General features: G+C 43.0%; 2 protein-coding genes across 4 annotated transcripts in view; one reads left to right on the top strand and one right to left on the bottom strand.

The window, feature by feature from the left end:
- Positions 1 to 10,836, bottom strand: part of CBL (Cbl proto-oncogene) — an 83,020-nt gene extending 72,184 nt beyond the window's left edge. Inside the window, exon 1 of one of the 3 annotated variants that reach the window (XM_033119435.1) lies at positions 10,315 to 10,836. In XM_033119435.1, coding sequence (XP_032975326.1) covers positions 10,315 to 10,506 — 192 coding nt within the window. In that variant the 5' untranslated portion in view covers positions 10,507 to 10,836. Of the gene's footprint in view, positions 1 to 4,157; positions 4,294 to 10,314 lie in introns of those variants that run through there. The other 2 variants (XM_033119439.1, XM_033119438.1) reach the window with 2 other exon arrangements.
- Positions 10,837 to 15,197: 4,361 nt separating this feature from the next.
- On the top strand, positions 15,198 to 20,809 carry CCDC153 (coiled-coil domain containing 153). The gene is given in 8 exon segments (XM_033120712.1): positions 15,198 to 15,261; positions 15,577 to 15,652; positions 16,100 to 16,165; positions 16,555 to 16,674; positions 17,170 to 17,262; positions 18,675 to 18,805; positions 19,094 to 19,202; positions 19,205 to 20,809. Coding segments are annotated over 7 exon segments (609 nt in total). The 5' UTR covers positions 15,198 to 15,261; positions 15,577 to 15,588; the 3' UTR covers positions 19,231 to 20,809.
- The last annotated feature ends 1,035 nt before the right edge of the window (positions 20,810 to 21,844 follow it).

Below are 21,844 nucleotides of genomic sequence, written 5' to 3'. Positions count from 1 at the left end.
GATCAACAAATGTTAATGACAATGAACTGAAAAATATATCACCCCTCATAACACATCGGATTTACACTATCACAACAAGTTAAAAAATTTCTCCAAGGGGCGGCCGCATGGCTCAGTTGGTTAGAGCACAAGCTCTCAACAACAGGGATGCCAGTTCAATTCCCACTTGGGACGGTGGGCTGCGCCCCCTGCAACTAAAGACTGAAAACGGTGACCAGACTTGGAGCTGAGCTGTGCCCTCCACAACTAGACTGAAGGACAACGACTTGGAGCTGATGGGCCCTGGAGAAACACACTGTTCCCCAATATTCCCCAATAAAATTTATTAAAAAAAAAAAAGTCTCCAAAACCCTTGATTAATTCGTATTTTCTAACTAGTACCACATACCTTCCAGGAATATTATCTACCTTTAGAATGTAACCTTGTAAAAGATCATTTGTAGATTAAATGTCTGCTCTTCTCAAGATCTTTTTGAGATGACTCATCACATGACCAGGGAAATCAGCACTCCACTAACAACTCTGAATTTTCAATACTAATATAGACCATAAAGAAAATAAATAGGTAAACCTACTCTTTTGATATTAAAGTCTTCTGGAAAGAAAAAAAAATGCCCTATTTATAACCTCTAGGGGGAAAGTTCCAAAAAGGCTCCATGAATAATTCAAGTCAATAGTTAACAAATATCAAAGGCCTAACAACCTCCCCCTATTACTTAGTGAATTTTAAATCGGCAGTCATATAGTTAACTAAAGCACAAATGAACACTCTGAGCTTTAAAAAATTCACCAAATGGTTTCTGAAAGATAAAATATTTTCCTGCTTAGTCTGCCTCCATTTAGTCAACCGTATTTTGCTTTTCAAGTCTTGCAATAGCAAAACTGGCTGCCTTTTGGTTACTTCTGCTGTACATTTACAGCATCACGCAGAGCAATGTCAAAAAGAAAAACGTGCGTATCTCTGGCAAACCAACAGTATCCTTTCACAGCTGCCATAGTGTACTCCAACCATAATAGCTTTCACACTAGCCTAGCTCCTCTCCTTGCTTCGCCAAGGCTCAGTGGTCAATAGAAAAAAATTTTGGAAGTGCTATAATCACAATAAAGAGGAATAAAATTATGCTTAGAAATTGCTAAATTTTTAAAAAGGGAAAAGAAGCTACAGAGAACTTTTTCATGTGTTAAAAACATGATTAAAATAAGCACTATGCCTCAAAAATGAGTATTTGGTATGTTGAGCTATGCATAAAATATGTAAAATTTGATTACAGTTTTCAAAGAACCAATATTGTTCAAGAGAACAGGAGACACAACAGAAAGGACACAAGAATAGGAGTCTGAAGCCCTGGGTTCTACTCTGATGAATGACATCAATTGGCTACATGACCTTAGGCAAGTTATTCATCTCTCTGGGTCTCAATTTCTGCCTCTACAAATGAAAGATCAATTAATCTTTCAAGTCTCTTAAGACTTTAATTTCCTAAAGTCTCCTTTAGAGACTCATCAACTGAGAAACTTGAAGAGGTTTATCGGTTTTACATGTATAAATATACAGTGAAGCTTTGTGGTTTTTTTTATTGAGGAATAATGGGGAACAGTGTGTTTCTCCAGGGCCCATCAGCTCCAAGCTGTTGTCCTTCATTCTAGTTGTGGAGGGCGCAGCCCACTGGCCCATGTGGGAATTGAACCGGCAACCCTGTTTGTTGTTCAGGGCTCACGCTCTAACCAACTGAGCCATCCAGCCACCCACAGTGAAGCTTTTGAATGAAACCAACTCATGACTGTTTTTCAAAGAGAAATCAGAAAGCTATACTTTTTTTAAAGCAACATACCATCACTAGATAATGGCCCCAAGAAAAAAGCCTTTTACTTCTAATTACATACTATTCTCCATTATTGATTTATCAAAACTCCATTCAGGGACTTGAATAGTAATTACTACCTAACACTTCTCAAATACCACCCCACACTGTTTATTAAAGGTACTATGCCACAAATAACTAATTATCTACCTCATTACTTTCATTTATCACATTAATTGGAGGAAAAATACAGCTAATAAAGTGTATAAAATTAAATAACCGACATCTTAACCATGCAGTTTATATATATGGATTCTATTTTTAAAAGGACAAAATAATTCTCTGCCCAGACATATCAGTGAAACTTCAAACCAAACACTTAGCATGAACTAGAGATGAAATGATTTTAGCGCCACTTTTGGATGTCTGACCCTAACTGAGACACGACTGTAGGTTAGGATACAGCAGATGAGCCTGCTCAGTCTAAAGTCCCTCCCGATTCCCAATGCCCTTTCTTTTCTCCTCAGGGATTAAGGAATCGTTTGCCTAATGATTCCCACAGAGCTATCCCGGAGCCCTCTGTATACCTTCAGTTATATCACCGGATTCTAAGCATGAGTGAGCTGGGTCTTTAACTGCCCAGCACCTGGTATATACTTTGTGTTCAATAAAACTGTGAGTGTGGTGGCCGGTTGGCTCAGTCGGCTGGAGCGCGGTGCTCTTTACAAGGTTCATTCCCCACATGGGCCACTGTGAGCTGCGCCCTCCACGACTAGATTGAAATTACTACTTGACTTGGAGCTGATGGGTCCAGGAAAAACACACTTAAAATAAAAGTTTTTAAAAAATAAACAACAGTGTGAGTGTGGGCAGATGCCAACATGATTTTTACCTACGGTAACTAGGACTCAGTTACCGTATCTAAACCAACACACCAGACAAGGGTTTGGAGGGGAAGCAGAGTTTTGGGAGGACCAGGTGCCAATACATATTTCTTAAAACTTTAACGAATGATTCCTTTGACTCCACACATTTCATTTCTAGGAGTTTATTCTAAAAGCAAAAAATGTAGAAACTGCATAATGGATAGTCATTGAAGCACTGTTTCTAATATTAAATATAAAAAGTAACCTAGAAGATTATCGATATGAATATATTAAGTGTAATGAATACATTAAGTGTATATATATTAAGTGTATGAATTATGAATATATTAAGAATATATTAATATATATTAAGAATATATTATGAATATATTAAGTATACACTTATATATATTAAGTGTATGAATATATTAAGTGTAATTTTATATCCATATTATAAAATCTTATACAGTCCTTAAAACGAAATTCAGGAAAACCTATAAGTGGTATTACCGTGAAAAAAATCTCTAATGTAGCAAACTTTTAAAAAGAAAAAATTCTAGAACCAATTTTATTTTAAAAATCTCACTTTTGATTAACAATTTTTCTTATTTTATAAGTATATGTTACTTTTAAAATTTAAAAATAACTAAAATCTTAAACAGAAATAGGATACTTTATTGCCATTACTTAAAACAAAACAAAACAAAAAATCAAAAAAAAAAAAAAACCCTGTCAAGCTTCTCTAAAGTAAAAGCAGCTCCATGTGGAGCCTTGCTATGTCAAGTGTGATCCGTGGGCAGCTGCACCGACTTCACCTGGGAGCTGGTCAGGAATGCAGAATCTCAGACTCCACCCCAGACCTACTCAGACTGTACATTTTAAATCCCTGATGATCTGAATTCATGTTGAAGTCTGAGAAGCACTGGTTTGTAAGAAATCACTTAGCAAAGTTTGAATACCAGTTCAAGAGCCACGTAAGAAAAGAAAGTATTAGCTGGGTGACTTAGACATATTATTTAATCTCTCTGAATCTCAGTTTCATTCTCATAAGTCACATTATTTGAGGTTTTTGATGTATCAGCAGATGTGAAATTGTAAACTGCTCTACAATACTGTAAGAAATGAGTAGAACTTAGTTATCAGTCTTAGTAAATGCTAAAAAGTCAACAACTTAACCAAGTCAATAAATCTTTCAAGGGCAATGCTGTCCATCCAACCTTCTCAGAGCCACTTAGGGAAAAGGATAGGACTGGAGGGATGGACCCCAAACTTTATTTTATGATTTATATATACATATATATCCTGCTATTCAAAGTGAGTCTAAAAAAGAAGGCAGGATTTAGGATCTCATGCCACTCACTGAAGTACCAGTGAGTTGGCCTAATTTTAAGGCTTCTCCATGGCTGATCCCAGAACCAGAGAGAAAGGAACAGTCAGTGGTGGTTATAAGAAGGTGCCCAAGCAGCAGAGTCTACTAAGCAAGACTCACCATACATCCCAAAAGCTGCCGAGAGAAGACTCAGAGTCACTCTGATTTCTTCTGAGGAAACGACTGGAGCGTCTATGGCAGAAGCACTGCATCTCCCCAGGGCTTGGATCCCCAGAGGGTGTGCACCACCAATGCCATCATAAGCACCCCATTCCCCTCCTCTTTTTGGAAGCGGTTGCAGGAAAGAACATTGTGGGGACAGAGCTGAGCTGGCTTCCAGTGCTCCTGGTTGACTACTCCCACCTATTTCCTTCCAGCACAAAATGTGCTAATCATAAAAACATTTCACAATGACTTCCTTGTTACAATCCCCCTCTTCTAACAAACCTAATGTAGATCAGAATTAACAATTTCATTGGAAAATGTGCTTGAAGTTTAGGCTCAGTTTCCAAACTAATACTTAGTCCATTTTTTCTTTTAATGTTCTAGATTAGTCATTAGGGAAATAATTTTTTATTGTATAAACATTATTGTATGTTTGACTATAACAGGAACTCTGCTGAAAGTGAAGAGTCAGGGACTAATGTGTTCATGACTTATCAGGTTCATTACACGTATACTGCTGACTAACAACATATTAAAAACAGGTTTTGCTATATAGCAAAAGTCACTGAAAACTTCAACTAAACTCACAAATTGAATAGAGCAGATTATCTTCTTCCCTTGACCTAATGGAACTTTTATTCTATATACTTTTCAAAATTGCTATCAATGTCAACTGAGTTCATGTTTCATAAGGAATTATGAAGAATTTTACATCCTTTGGGGGATTCTTAATAGGCATAAAAACAGCACTTCACATTTTACAATGACTATATATTATCTTTATAAACAAAAGGGGTAAAATTACTTTTAGTAAATGTTACTTCAATTAGGTACAAAAAATACAATAATAAAAAATAAAAAGATTCCCTACCTGATCCCCCTAATTAATTATATAGAAAATGAGAGAATATGTTTTGATCCCACTTCACTTTGGCAAATGTTTGCACTTTACTCAGCAAGTACTATTTATTAAGCACAGGAACTGAAGTTAGACAAAGTCTTGGTCCTGAGGAGCTTTAGTGGGGGAAGAGAGAGATGAAATAAAAAATATAAATGTGGGCCAGCCCAGTGGCTCAGGCGGTTGGAGCTCCGTGCTCCTAACTCCGAAGGCTGCCGGTTCAATTCCCACATGGGCCAGTGGGCTCTCAAACACAAGGTTGCCAGTTCAATTCCTCGAGTCCTGCAAGGGATGGTGGGCTGCGCCCCCTGCAACTAACAACAGCAACTGGACCTGGAACTGAGCTGCACCCTCCACAACTAAGACTGAAAGGACAACAACTTGAAGTTGAACTGCACCCTCCACAACTAGGATTGAAAGGACAACAACTTGACTTGGAAAACAAGTCCTGGAAGTACACACTGTTCCCCAATAAAGTCCTGTTCCCCTTCCCCAATAAAATCTTAAAAAAATAAAGTATAAGTTTCCACCATTTATTAAAAATATATACACATATATATCTGATAGCATATATATATATATAAATGCTATCAGATAACGAATTACCATGGGAAAATAATGTGTACAAGCCTCTATGATCATCATGCAAAGTAACCAGTATACGTAATTTGAAAAGACACAAACCCTTAACTTAAAAGTAGCTAACAGATATTTCATTAAATGGTACTAGTTAAACACTATCTTAATATCATTCAAGAGAATGTCTACCTTGTTTGAGTGTGTGAATGGCAGGTGTGTATGTGGGTATGTGTGTAATGCTGTTGTATACCTACATAGATCACTTTCTGAATAAATGACTTTTGTTACTGAGACTTTGTTGCATATATCTGAGAAGGTACTGTATGGAGAAAATAACTAAACCTTAAGAGGCGGGTAATCCTGGATTCCAAGTCAGTCTCCACTATTAACTAAGTTACATAAACTCTCTGAGCCTACCTTAATCTATAAAACAAGAATGATACCACCTAAGGGCTACTGAAAGAAATAAGTCAGTTTAATGTAATTAATATTGATTGCCACCCCATACTTTTCCTTTCAGTAATTCCTTTGGGGCACACAAAGCAATTTAACAAGTATGTACAAAGCACTTAGTATTGTGTAAGACCTCAAGACTGAACACTGCAGGAGATAAACTGATTATAGTTGCTGTCCTCATGGAGTTTACAATCTTGAGAGGTTAAGATAAACAGAAGAAATATGTACACAATGTTTAAACTTAAGAGGTCCCTTATCACTTTGTACATACTTACATAGTCATTTATCACTATTATGTAATCTCCTGCAGTATAAGAATTTACACCTGGTACTATGCTTGGGATTTAGTGAGTGTGCAAACATAGGAAGAAAGGTAAGAAAGTAATCCAGTAACATATACTGATTCATAAATTCTATTAAGTGCATCTTATTCTAAAATGTAGGAAGTTAACTCAAGGTGCTTTTGCGCGGGAGTGGGGCAGATAGTGAAAAAAGAAGACTGGTGGCAGAAGGAAGAAGGATCATCTTTTGAAAACACTTTTTTGAATTCATGCTTTAAGGGGAAGCATTTTCCAATGAATTATATCCCATTAAAAAAACCAACACTTTTGGGCCGGCCCGGTGGCTCAGGCGGTTAGAGCTCCATGCTCCTAACTCCGAAGGCTGCCGGTTCGATTCCCACATGGGCCAGTGGGCTCTCAACCACAAGGTTGCCAGTTCAACTCCTCCAGTCCCGCAAGGGATGGTGGGCAGCACCCCCTGCATTTAAGATTGAACACCGCACCTTGAGCTGAGCTGCCGCTGAGCTCCCGGATGGCTCAGTTGGCTGGAGCGCATCCTCTCAACCACAAGGTTGCCGGTTTGACTCCCGCAAGGGATGGTGGGCTGCGCCACCTGCAACTAGCAACGGCAACTGGACCTGGAGCTGAGCTGCGCCCTCCACAACTAAGATTGTAAAGGACAACAACTTGACTTGGAAAAAAGTCCTGGAAGTACACACCATTTCCCAATAAAGTCCTGTTCCCCTTCCCCAATAAAATCTAAAAAAAATAAATTAAAAAAAAAACCAACACTTTAATGTTTTAATGATGTAAGCTAGTTTAAAATAAAAACATAGTGTAGACCTAAAATACTGCCAGCATGATGCTATACTTCAGAAATGAGAAAACTACTGCCTGCAGTTGTTTTGGTTTTTTTGTACACCTGCAAGCTAAGGATGGTTTTTACATTTTTAATGTGTTGTAAAAACAACAAAGAATATAGCACTGAGTATGTGGCCAGCAAAGCCTAAAATATTTACTATCTGTTCCTTGGCAAAAGTTTGCCACCTCCCTCTCTACTTCATAATGGAATTTTGAGTCTCACATTAAACTAAATACCTTAATTCTTCTAAATTTACATTTACATTAATTCATATGATTTCTCTCTCCGCCTCCTGCCCAGTTGTCTCTTAACTCACTAGTCACTATCTTCATATACATTTATACAAATATTAATTACAATATACTGGGATATTTAAAAAAAGCTAGGGGCTGAGCATGTCTTAATAACAAGTGTTCTAGCACAAGCATTTTTCCAAGGAGTTTAAATTCCACAACAGATTAGTAAATTGAGCCTATGAATGGATTAGTAAATTAGGCCTATGCTGACCAGAATCCATGACTTATACCAACTTCTCCATCTGCATACATTCAATATTGCAGGATCAGTCAATAAACTGACTAATAACACACTGCAATCACAGTCATCTAGCTTCAATACCAAGTATAAAACAGGTATGAAATGGTGACTTAGAGCTAAGTTCATTAAATGTGTGAAAATATTTGTGGATTTAACAGTAAGTTCTTCACCACTTATACCACATGAAGTCAAGAAGGTTAGTGACACATTTAAGACTTTCAACAATAAAAACAGTGAAAAAAGAGAACATCTATGCTTAAAACATCAAGAGTAAGAGACTATGTCTATGCAATGTAACAACACTACGGAAGTAATGTTTATTCAGAAAATCTGGAAAGCAGTAGTAATGAACCTATCAGACTCATACAACAGAAAGAAGAACTAAGTTTTCATTTCAGCCCAACTAGTAATATGTGACATGGAGCACAGAGAGTACTAAAAATTATCTTCCAAGACAAGCAACAAAGAAAAAAATCCCTCTCCCCATACTAGAATGGAAAAGTTAGCCTACTTTCCTTGAAACTAGCAACATCTCAAAAGCATTTTCATTCAAAACTGAGTCCTTTATTCTTCCCAAATAATTAAACATTCTGCAGAAGAAATAAAAATTCAACACACATACTTTAAAGACATGAAGGAGTAAGACTCAGGGAGGGATCTGAATTGGACTACCTAACAGGGGCTCCAAAGTTTGACATAAAGTTTATTATTTTTAAGGAGAAGTCTCTAATCAATACAATTTTAATACACTGCATAAACATGTTTCATATGAGAAACTAACCAGAAATGCAATTTTTTTTCTATTCCAGGAGAACCTTTCTAGTCCTAACTGTAAATCCCTAAAATGCAAACCCACAAACTTCAGAGATTTTGAACACATTCGATTTTTTTAAAAAGATGTCAAAGCATTTAAAGTTCCCTTTACAAGTCTAACTTTCTGTAATAGTTTTATTACAATTTCTAATAATGAAATGACACCACCAATATAATCAACATACAAATACTTGCATCATTAATTACAATACCAATAATTTAACATGAGAAAAGCCAGCTCTGAAAAAAATGGCTCTGAAACCACTGGTATGCACTACAGAAGTGTTAACTCACACGCAGGACTTACAAAGCATTTATATAGCACCTTGATTATTTGCCAAGTGCTTCCCAATCATTTTTATTAGCAGTTGCTAATCCAAAACAATCCATGAAGAACTTGACAGAACAGGAAGCTTGGACCAGAGAGTAACCCCCAAAACCAATTTTACTCTGGAGGCAATATCACCATTCTCTTACAATATGCCAAATACTTCCTAATCACTTTTCATCCGCAGTATGAATTTTCCAAGAATAAGTTATTAATTACTGAGGTGAAAAATATCAAGGAAATACTATTTTGAATCTCTGGAACAAATTGTTAGACTGCTTAAACACTTTTAAGTACTTGCAACTAACTACTGTATTTCATAATATAGACACAACTACCTACAAAGAAGTAAAATTCACCCGAGTGCCAAACTTAAAGTGGCTAAATATACAGGCGTTATTTTTCACACTTGCTTAACAAAAACAAATTTTTTTTTTTAAAGGTAATCAAAGAAGCTAGCTCATCCAAGCTTAAAGTCAGGTCCTGTAATAAGGAGGTAGGTCTGCTACAAAAAGTAGAACCCAGCTAAAAGCAGTGTGTTACTCTAAGGAGGAAGTTCTGGAAGAAGTAAGAATCTGCTGCTTAGCATGCTCAGTCAATACATCTTTCCGACGATAATGGTTCTAACCAGAATTTGTGGTTTAATCAGTGCATATCTGGGCACCAGCAATGGATCACATCCAATGTTTTGGAGAATATAAACTTGGGCTAGTGCTACGTAGATGTTAAGTAAAGTTCCTTCCTTGATCCATTTAAACATCTCTATTTCTTTTATCTTGGTGTTACACGGTAATGAGGAAAAAAACTGAACGATCACCCAGAGCACAGTTTGCCTGCGGAGTGGTCCTGACCCCGGGTCTCTCTATCAGAACCCAAAAACTTGATTCAGCTCACTACTCAGAGCTCGGCTCCTCAAACAGCTAACAGCCCTGGCCGGTAAATCAAACACTCTTCCCCTGCCTCCTATCTCCTGGGGCCAATTCCGTGACCCACATCCCTATACCCTGCACAGAGCCCCAAACTCCGCAAACCCCTTCAAACTTCCGCCCGGGTGACTTCCCAGTTAACCTTCACCCCAGCCCCCACCCCATCTTTGTCTCGCTACCCTAAACGCACCACCTCAATGTTCCCCACTCCCAACCGCCGCAGCCCTTCCCCCACCGCCGATTCCCATCTTCCCGGTGTCTTCCCCACCCCCACAGCCCCCACCCCTCAGCCCCGTCACCCCAGCTCCTCTCCTCCCCAACCTCGCATGACACGTCCCCTCCCCCAGCTTCCTCTGTCCCTTCCTTCCCCTCCCTCGGCCCCTCCGCCCACGCCCACCCCTGCTCCCTGCGGATCCTTCGCAGGCCTTTCACCTTGTCCATGAGCTTCCAGCACTTCTCCACCATCTTCTTGTCCACGGTCCCCGGCGGGTGGGGGCTGAGGTGGTGGTGGTGGTGGTGCGGCTGGAAGGCGTCCTTCATGAGCCCGATGAGGCCGCCCGAGCCCGAGCCCCCGGAGCCACCGCCGCCCCCGGCCCCAGAGCTCTTTTTCACATTGCCGGCCATGGCCCGGTGGAGCGTTGGGGGTCCAGCCGCGTCCGCCCGCTCCGCTCCGCTGCAAGCGAGGTGAAGGAGGGGCCTCACCCAGCCACCGCCACCGCCGCCGGCTGTCGGGGCGGAGGGAGGGGCGGCCGCCAGGAGGGGAGTGGGCGGTGCCGGGAGCGCGGATCCGCGCGGGCGCGCCCCTTCAGAGAACAAGAGCCCGATGACAGGAGGAGCGCACCAACCTTGGGGAAGCGGGCTGCCTAGTCCCCACCAGGTAGCGACCCCTCCTGAGCTACCCCCACCAAAGCCACAATCTCCCGGAGAGCGGTGGCCAAGTTTCCGCGCCGCTTTCCCCCGCCCCTACCTTCGTGGGCGGGCCGGGGCGGGGCCGGGCGGAACCTTCGCGCCTGCGCCCTCTGCTGGAGAAACGGGGCGATGAAGAGGCGGATCTAACGTGGAGTCTGCGCACAAGGCAGAAGCCGAGCCCTCCATGTTTCTTGTGGGCTTTAGGGTGGCCCTCCTTGAGTGGGTCGTTGGATTATTTAATACAGGTAGCTATAGAAAGAATCTTAACATCAAGTCTTTTCCTTACTCCTGACAAAGGAGGAAATTGAGCTTAAAGTTATTTTCTTCCTCACATTGTGGGAGTAAAAGGGAAGTTATTTCCCTACCACCTGGTGTTTTACACTCCCCATTAAGTCTGGACCAAGGACAGGAATGTGAATGCTGCAGGTTGTTCAAACCTGATGAGACCCCAGAAAGGCTTGAGACACTCGGGTTGCGAGCTCTTCTTCCAGGCCCTTTGACCTCCGAAAACAAAACACTTCCCCCTTTTTTGGCTTCTGAACACTAGTTCCTTTTCTGGGAATTGAATATGTACTTAAGATTCTCCTGGGGGCAGACGGGTGGCTCAGTTGGTTAGAGTGTGAGCTCTGGGCAACAGGGCTGCCGGTTGGATTCCCATGTGGGCCCGCGAGCTGTGCCCTCTGCAACTAGAATGAAGACATCAAGCTGCCACTGAGCTCCTGGGTGGATGAATGGCTCAGTTGGATGGAGTGCGTGCTCTCAACAAGTTGGACTCCCACAAGGGATGGTGGGCTGCGCCCTCCACAACTAAGATTGAAAGGACAACAACTTGACTTGAAAAAAGTCGTGGAAGTACACAGTCATCCCCGATAAAGTCTTGTTCCCGTTCCCCAATAAAGTCTTTTTTAAAAAATTTAAAAAGCTTCTCCTCAGTGCATTGCACCGCAGGCCAGGCGCCACCCACATCAGGCCCTGACCGCAGAAACAGCTGTGAGCCCTGGCCAGAGGAGTACTCCATTGCTCACATGGAGCTGAATGCAGTTCCCAGTCGCTTCCACTTCTCTAATCGAAGAGTTCCGTTGGAAGAATTTTGAAAAAAGGAACTTCCCTCCAAAGGAGGAAGTGCCCTGCCCTACTTTGCTAATTCTGAGCCTCAGCTTTGGGAGCCTGCAGGCCATGGTGTGTCAATAAACACCCAGTAGGACCTTCGATCCCCCCACAAAGCCCTTGACTGATTAGGGAATTAAGCTTATCAAGTAATACTGTAAAAATATGTGTGAACTCAAGGGCCCTTCAGCCAGACATCCTGGTTTTGCAATTCAGTGGCCTTTACGATTGATTATGGAGTCAATATTATCATTTCCTATCAGTAGAATTTCCTTTGATCAGTTCCTACCGAGAAAGAGTCATGACATTCTCCCAGGGGAAAATATAGGCAAAGCTCTTAGATAATGGTCAAAACATAATATCCCTAGTGCCACTGCCCTAGTTGCAGGCCCTCCTTTTCTCTCCCCTGGTCTATTGAAACCTTTTCCTCACTGGTTGTCCTGCTGCCTCCACTCTATCCTGGCACCAGACTAGTAAGCATCACAAAAAAAACTTTAAATACTCCCCATTCCTCTTGAATGAAGTCCAGAGTCATGATCTAATTCCAAACTACCTTGCAGTTTTATACTATTCCAATACATAAATCCTATGCTGGGTGTCTCACCAAGTCACAAGATACCACAATTCTTTCTTTTTTTCATAACTATTTCATAACTCAGAGCATTTTCTGTGTCCTAAAGTGTGCTACTAAAATCCAATCCACTCTTCAAAACTCAACCCAAATATTATCCTCCTTACCAGACACTCCAGCTAGAAATAATCCTTCCCTCCTCTAAATCTCCATAACCATTTATTTCTCACACCTATCACACATTAATTTACGCTACACTGTCTTATCAACTTCGGTCTTCCACAGTACTTAGTAGCACCATATAGGTACACAAAGGTATTTCTTCCCCTCATAATCAAATCCTAGATTTTATCGAGTATAGGTAAGAAATTAACCCTTGGAACTGAGCTTGTCTAGATCATCTACACATCTCTGGCATGGCTTAAGGCTTCCAATTTGTATTATCTTCAGTACAGTCTGTGTAGAGTGGAATTGTATAATTTGCACTTTGTTTCTGCTGCAGTAAACCATATTCCTTTTAATATACAATGATATATAAAATATACAATGAGATATACAATGAGATATAAAAACTATCTCTCACATCTGAATAAAGCATAGAGACTGATCCTTCTCTTCTCTCTAGCTCTTCAAAATTCACAGATGTGATCCTATTCAAAGGAAGACAGAGTTCTGCTGAAACAATCTTTCCTATTTTCACCTCTAAACTGAGTTAATTAAAAAAAGAAGGAAAGATTGACCTTTTCTCACAATTTTTACTTGACTTGTTTTTCAAAATGTACTAGAGATAGGATTGGATTGTTGATCACAATGTCATTCTCATTCCTGAGTTATTCTAGAGCTAACTCAGTTTGCATCACATCATGTGACATGTGGCACTTTTCTTATTCTCTTTCACCTTCACCCCAAACCACATCCTCATTCTGCACCTGAAAGTCGGTTGACTGCACATATTTGAAAAGTATATGCTCTTCTGAGGCATGACATGCTGTTTGTATTCTGTAACCTGTGTCCTCAATATGTCATTCCGTGCATCAGCATAGCACAGACACTAATCATTTCATGGGAAACATCCTCAAACAGACTTCTAGCTGAGGAGAAGAACTAGGACAGGAACCTCTACTGCATTCCTAAGCAGGGAGAGAGGGCTTTGGGGGAAGAATAAACAAAAAACATACTTCAGGATTAGAAGAAAAGTATTCTTCGTATTTGGAAAATGTGATGGTTATCTGAGGTACAGGAACTGTAAGCACCTGGAAGGACCAGCCTGGTTCTTCTCTTCAATCTGTAAAATGTCCAAAGGGTCAAAGAAATATCCTGCAGGTGATGAGTCAACATACACCAGCCTCTTTTTGAATCTGCCTGATCTCCAAAGGAAGGATTTTTTTATTCCCAGATCTCATAGCTATTTCTTCAGATCTGCTGTGACAACAGGCAATTGACAAAAAATGTTGACGGGAACAGAGATAGAGAGAAATAGCTAAAGAAAGAGTCTGCAATTCCCTTAGTCCAAAAGGGGCAGAGTCCCAAAGTTTCCGCTGTTTTCATTCTAGCGAGTAAGGTGCCCAGAGATCCAGGTGGCAGACAGATGGCAAGGCTCCCCATAGCACAGCGTTGGAGGGATGGTGGGGGCTGCCCAACAAGGACAAGTCATCCATCACACTCCCTTCCCCAAATTTGTTTTTCCAATCACCCATGACTCCAGCAAGATGCTAGGAAGTATCTCCAAGAGGGAGGCACTTCCAACCTTGCCTCATAAATAACGTAAATAGAAAAAATTAAGAGACTCGAGAGGTCAAGCAAGTCCACTAGAGGGAGCCCCAACCAACTCAATACTGCCCAGAGCCAAAGGAGTTTCTCAGCACCTGCCTTAAAAATCAACCACATAAGGGAATAGGGGAAGAGAGGCAACAAATTAAATCAGCGTGAGAGAAAATAGCCCTGTAAATACCCAATTAAAACCCAGGCCTTTCAGGATTTACAAAATCAAAAATTTAAAGACAAGGAAACTGAGGCTGAGCAAAGTTAAGTGGTTTGCCCAAGTTTACATAACCAGAGTCGGGACTAGAACTCACAACTCTTGTCTCCAGTGCCCTTACCTTCTACTTTTGCATCCCTCTAAGTTAGCACCCTAGAGTCCATGGGTCTACCTCTCCTCTGTGTCTCATTTCTCTGAAGTGGGAAACTCTCAACTACATTCTCCAGCATTTCTTTCCCTCACTACCCGTAGAATGCCTTCCTGAAGAGGATCTTCAGTTTTAAGCCTAATAGTGTCATTTTGCTCATGAGATCTAGGGATGTAAATTGCCCCCAAATGGCTACAGTCAGTTCTATTTCTCTGTATCAACACAACAGCATTGTTTCAAATGTGTAAATCTGTCATGTGTAAATCTGTCATTTGTAAATCTCCAAATTGCAGGCAGTGCTACATGGAAGTGATTGGAAGTGAACCATAGCTAATGGGCTCCAGAGCCCTTTCTCCTCAAACTACACTTGGATTTTGGGATAAGGAAATAATTGGGACCTTGGTATTTTAAGCTTTATATTTAGCCCATTCCACCTTCCTATGAACTCCGTGTTTCCCAGTTGCCTGGACAACATGCAGTCTCTGGAAACCCAACTTTCCAGTTCTCAATCCTGCCCCCAAAGGAAATTTGCCACCCCGGATTGGCTCCCAGAATCCAATCTCCTTCTCAGGCGCCTAGCTGGTTGGACCTTTTCTCTGTCCCTCCCCATGAGTGGGTCACTCCACAAGGAGACAGACACAACAGAGGCAAGAGGGAGTCCTACAGGTAGGAAGAGTCAGGGTAAGGATGATGGGAAGAGGGAAGGGGCAAGACACTGGGACTTTTTTTCTCCAAAAGAGGATTGAGAGAAGTGATTTCTGTACATAGAGATTAAGTGATAGGCAGAAACAGCTCCATCCTCTCTACTGACCCGAGCCTTGCCTAAGGTTCCAAGGAGACCAAGAATGGAAACTTCTGGAAAGTATAAGAGACAGACTTGGAGACTAGAATTCTAACTCTCCTGGGATTCCTGGTTCGGTCTAGGGATCAGGAAAGCCTCCTCATGTCCAGACCTAAATACAAGTCCCCTCTCTCCCCCAGGACCGCAAGGAGATGCCACCTAAGACCAAAGAAAAAAGGATGAAAGCTGAGGCACAGAAGAAGAAAAAGAATGCAGGTGCTGGAGAGTCAGGGTGGGTGGAGGTGGGTACCCCCTGTTTCTCCATGCTCTGGCTCAGAGACCAAACAGAGGCGCTTGAGAGAATTCAGCCCTCTGCATGACACAATGGAGCTTTCTTGACCCTCTCCCTTCATCTCCTCGAAACCAGGTTTCATGGAGCTGGGAAAGTGGAAAAGTGAGAAAATGGGCACCCACACCTCCCTTGAACGCCTTTTGGCTCCATGCCTTCCTTATATGTTCATTACACATATTTTGAGTACCTACTACATGTTGGACAGTGAGGACACAGTGGGGAACTGAGTAGACTCGGCCGTAGAGATCCCTCAGTTAGTGGTCCTCACGTCTCCTGCAGGAAGAAACTCTGGAGTGTGGGATGAGAATGGGAGGGGAGTAAGCAAGGCTGAGACCATGATAAGCTGAGGCTCTGCCAACTTGCCAGGGCAGATGTGGAGACTGAATCCATGCACAGGCTGACAGTGTTGGAAATGGAATTGCTCCGAGACCACTTGGGTAAGAAAAATGGAAGCTCTGGGGGCGATAGAGGTGGGCCAATCAGTCATTTCTGTATCTTTGGGGGCTTGAAGGGTTGGAGCAATGGTGAGGGGCTGAGCTGATCTCTAAACATCTCAAGTAGAAAAAGATTGTCATGAGTTGAGATTGTTAGGAAGGCGTGGGCAGTGAGAGCTGATGAGCCAGAATATAGAGGAAGTTTTTGCTTCTTCATAACGAAGAGCCCGTGGGATTCTGGGGCTGGGGGGAGAGGGGTACCCAGAATGAGAATGAGAGGCTGGAAGCCTGCCACCAGGTTTCCAGAGGTGGGCAGAGTCCATCAAGCTCATGGGGGCTTATTCACTGGGCTCCCCAGTGAGCCCTGAGAGCTGCTCTGGTACTGTTCACAGCTCTGTGGAAGGGTGAGGCCCGCCGAGCCAAGGCTTCTGAAGACCAGCTGAAGCAGAGGTTGCAAGGGCTGGAGGCTGAACTGGAGGGGGCCCGAAGTGAAGGGAAAGCCATATATGCAGGTGTGTGGTCCGTCAAGTAGGTAGGCAGAAGACAGGGGCTTGGAAGAGGATACCAAGGGGCCAAAGGATGCAAGGAAAGAAAACCAGGAGGACTTCCATCTGCCATGCCTCGTCTCAGCCTTCCCAGCACAGGACAAATCAGGCAGGAACCTGAAAGAAGGAAAGGAAGGCTTCTAGGATTCCAGGCAGGGAACTTCCAGGATGCCTGATGCCATGTTGTTGATGCTTTGTGGGTTCATCCCACAGGAGTGAATAGGGAGAAGGGCTACAATCCCCATCCTGAGCTGGTATGAGGGAAGGGGGTCTGATTTCCTAGCTCTTCCCCAGGTTTTCAGGGTCTCCCAGCTTCTCAGAATCACCACAAGAATCAAGAAGGCCTTTGTCCTTCTGTCCCACTTCTGGACCAAGCAGAGCCCTACACACCCCCAACTTCCCTTCTTTTTTCTGCCGCTCCATCCCCACGTGGGTCCCTGGCCACCCACGGCCCCACCACAGAGATGAGTCGTCAGTGCCAGGCCCTGCAAGAGGAGATGGAGACCCGCAGCAGGCAGCTGGAGCAAGAAATGAGGGGCCTTCGGGAGCAGCTAGGTAGGCTCCCCACCCTCTGAGGCCTTTCTCTCTGAGGATCACTGAGGAGGTCCCGCCTGAAGGGGTGAACTGAAGATGGGCCTTCTCTAGAAGACTGCAATCTAGGCTCTCATATCACTTTCTCCACTGACTATCCCACCACTGAGGATTGAAACAGAGGGGTCAGGATGGCAAAAACATTAAGTTATCTTAAGATTGAAAAAAGGTCTTAAGTAAAGAAGTCTCTCACCCATTTCCCCTTCTCAATAGTCTCTCCAAATCCAGTTCTTCCTCCCCACCACTGCCATGTCTCTCATAGGCAAAACATACTCCCTTTTAGTTTAACTAATTTTTACAACCAAACTAAGAGAAAATGTTTGACTTACTTCCTTCCATATCTTCAAGGCCTTGGGCAGAGTAGACCCTAAATAACTATTTGCTAAATAAATGAATAAACCTTCCAAATAAACAAATTTACACACACACACACACACACACACACACACACACGTCAGGAAGTTTTCCCTTTTTTTATTCTTGGTTACAGGATAGAATTGAAATATTTTAGCGGGGCGATTTGGTGGCTCAGTTGGTTAGAGCGAGAGCTCTGAACGGGGCTGCCGGTTCAATTCCCACACCGGCCAGCGAGCTGCGCCCTCCGCAACTAGAATGAAGACAAGGAGCTACAGCTGAGCTGAGCTGAGCTGAGCTGAGCTGAGCTGAGCTCCTGGTTCGACTCCTGCAAGGGATGGTGGGTGCTGCAGCTGAGCTCCCAGGCGGCCAGATGGCTCAGTTGGTTGGAGGAAAAACACACTATTCCCCAATAAAGTCCTGGGGGGGAAAAAGAGAGAGATTTTAGCACAGCACACAAGATTTTTCACAATATCGGCTTCAAAGTTTTCTTATCCTAAAATAGCTTCAGTTTAGCTACAGATATCTAAGAGTTGCTTATGCGCCATGCATACACTGAGTTCATTTCCTAATGTTTGCATTATCTCAAATTTAAATGAAATCAATACTTACTGAGCACCTCCTATATACTAGGTGCTTTCCCATACACTATCACATATAACTCTCACAACAAGCCTGTGAAGTATGTGACATTCTCTCTTTAAAGATGAAGAACATGAGGCTCAGAGAAAGACATACCCAATGTTACAGAGGTAGTAAGTGACAACAAGCTTTGGGACCCATATGTCTTGTCCCAAGCCCACTACTCTCTACTATAGTAGAGAGGAGGAGTAGTAGTAGAGCCCACTACTCTCTATTTAATGGTACTTGAACTCATTATAGGAACTATGGGAAAGTTGATGACTCTGGGGAGTCTGGAGTGATCCCACTCAAGTTCCACTTCTTGGGTACCTTTGGAGATTCTGTTCAAGGGTAGAGTGTGACGATTCTGTCCTCTTTCATCCTTCTGCTCCACCTCTCAGAGACATGCCAGAGGAAGGCTGAGGTTGCACAGAGAGAGGCCGAGCAGGCCCTCAGAGAGTGGGACCGGACTCTGGCTCAGCTTCGGACCCAGGTGGCAGACATGGAGGCCAAGTATGAGGAAATCTTACATGTAAGCACCACCCTCTGAAGCCAAGCCATCCCAGTAGCCAGCATTCCCTCGTCACCACCACAAACCCCAGCTAGTGTGACAATGACAGATGGGGGTGGGGATAGGGGAAGTGTCTCCACCGAGAACTCTGCTCTATTTTGAGGGAAGACAGCCAGGGGATGAAACCATGCCAACCCACTAATAATATGAACTTTAAGGAAACACTGGCAAGGAAAGCTGACAGACCAACCTGGGGCACCCCTCACCTCGGCCTCTTCCTTCCTGGGGCCTAAAGCTTGGTGTCTGTAGGGTAGCCTGGACTGGCTCTTGGTGAAGCTGAGAGCCATCAAGCCTCAGTGGAAGGCGGCTGTGCTGAGACTCCACACCAGGCACAAGGAGCAGCTCCACCAGTTTGGACTCAACCCCCTGGATCTTTGAGGCTGTAAGCATATAGTCTCTGGGGCTCTCTGAGGCCCCAGCAATAAAGCTGTCTTGATGTAGAAGTCAACAGAACTGGGGGTTGTGGCTTTTTGGCAAAGGTGAGTGCCTCTCATGGGAACATCTCGGCTCTGGGCTGACCCACTATCCTGAAGACTAAATGATAGGAGAGAAATTTGACCAGGGCTCAACCCTTTTCCTAGAGAAACTGGGTCCCACCCCTTGAGTCTGGGGCCCTTTTGGTCCCTTCAAACTGCCGCCTCCCACCCCCAACCATACAAACACAAGCAGCCAGATTTGTAGGGAAAGGCCACTTCCATAATGGATGAACAGTGATGACGCCCCAGCCTCCACAATCCTAAGGTGTCCAGAGGGAAGGTGTAACTGGTCTCCAAACTCTTGCAATACATTCCAGAGTCCTGGAATCATATCTAGGGCAAGTTCCAGATGGCTTCAATCCTAGCCACCCTTATAGCCCACCTGAAAAGGGAATATTCTATCTCTCCATTCTACTACAGCACTCTCAGTACTACTTTACTTCTGGTCACCGAATGTGTAGGGGTTTTTCCCACACCAAGCAATTCTCCAACTCTTCTGTGGACACCAGCTCAGTGACCTATAATTTAACTCAATTCTGACACTATCTACCTGGAGATCCCACAGATGATAAGGACTCAGACCCAGAAGATGCCAATCTTAAGCCAAGATTGTCACCTGTGCTTCTGACCCACTGGCTATAAATCAGAGAATCCCATAACCTCCTACTGGGGTTCTATCATTTGCTAGAGCATCTCACAGAACTCAGAGAAACAGTTTACTTCCTCAATTACCGGTTTATTATAAAAGATACAACTCAGGAACAGCCAGACGGAAGAGATGCCGAGGGCAGGGTTTGGATATGGAAGCTCATTCACATGTTCAGTAACTGAACTGGGACGTTCTCCGAACCTAGTCCTTTGGGGTTTTGTTTGTTTGTTTGTTTGTTTGTTTTTTCAGTATTACTTAAGCCTCATTTATTTTAGGTTCTTTGATAAATACCTCAGTATTTATTTGTAAATGTGAGAATTCACATTCTAGTAACTGGAAAACTAAAATTTCACATACCAACAAATTTACTCAATATTGATGTAACTATACAAAATTTTATATGCAACATGTGGACCTTATTACAGAATTTGGCCTTTGTAAACTAGCTTACACATCAACAAAGTTACTCATTGTCCTAACCTATTAACTGTTGCACCAACAGACCCCCTTCCATAGCTTTTTATCATGTAAACAGATGATTCCTTCCCTTAAGACAAGGTGAGAAATCCCAAAGTTCCCACCCAGAAAATGTTAACCCCAAATTATCAAATTCTAAAGCTTCAGCAGATGTAACACCAGAAATAGGCTATGGGCAACTCTAAATCTCTTATCTAAGTAGTACTATGGGAAGTTACTGTGTTGACCAAAAGAACACACAGGTTTCTCATTAAACTTTGTTTTAATGGGTCTCAAAATTCTGTGACAGATTTTTGGTCAAGTTGTTTCCATTAAAAAGTACTGATTTTAAAAACTAATAATTTAAAAACTGCCACACAAAAAAAACAAATGGTCCGCAAAACATTCTCCTTTCCTTCTGACGATTTTATGATGCATTGTAATCATTAACCAGTCTTTTAGTATTACACTCAAATGGCCAATTGAGACAAACAGTTCTGAGACCGTTCTTCCACCACTGATTAAGACTGGGGTGGCAGGTATTGGGGATAATATTCATTTAGCCTTCTGAGCTTTCTGGGCAGACTTGGTGACCTTGCCAGCTCCAACTGCCTTCTTGTCAACTGCTTTGATGACACCCACAGCAACTGCCTGTCTCTTGTCACGAACAGCAAAATGGGCAAGAAGAGGGTAGTCAGTGAAGCTCTTGCGAGGAAACGTGTCAATGATGGCAGCATCACCAGATTTCAAAAACTTGGGGCCATCTTCCAGCTTTTTCCCTGAAAGACGATCAATCTTCTCCTTTAGCTCAGCAAATTTGCAAGCAATGTGAGCTGTGTGACAACCAAGCACAGGTGCGTATCCAGCACTGATTTGGCGTGGATGGTTCAGGATACTCACCTGAACTGTGAAACCAGCTGCTTTCATTGGTAGGTCATTTTTGCTGTCACCAGCCACACATTGCCACGATGAACATCTTTGACAAACACATTCTTTTTTTTTTTTTTTTAAGATTTTTTTTACTGGGATTGGGGAACAGTGTGTATGTACTTCCAGGACTTTTCCCAAGTCAAGTTGTGGTCCTTTAGATCTTAGTTGTGGAGGGCACAGCTCAGCTCCAGGTCCGGTTGCCGTTGTTAGTTGCAGGGGGCGCAGCCCATCCCTTGCCGGAGTCGAACCGGTAACCTTGTGGTTGAGAGGACCTGCTCCAACCAACTGAGCCATCCGGGAGCTCAACAGCAGCTCAGCTCAAGGTGCCGTGTTCAATCTTAGTTGCAGGGGGCGCTGCCCACCATCCCTTGCAGGATTCGAGGAATCGAACTGGCAAACTTGTGGTTGAGAGCCCGCGCTCCAGCCAACTGAGCCATCCGGGAGGCAGCTCAGCTCAAGGTGCCGTGTTCAATCTTAGTTGCAGGGGGA

This window comes from Rhinolophus ferrumequinum, chromosome 11 (genome assembly GCF_004115265.2).
Source record: "Rhinolophus ferrumequinum isolate MPI-CBG mRhiFer1 chromosome 11, mRhiFer1_v1.p, whole genome shotgun sequence".
Classification (NCBI taxonomy): domain Eukaryota; kingdom Metazoa; phylum Chordata; class Mammalia; order Chiroptera; family Rhinolophidae; genus Rhinolophus; species Rhinolophus ferrumequinum.
Note: the sequence above shows the minus strand (reverse complement) of the source record. Positions and strands in the feature narration are given on the sequence as shown.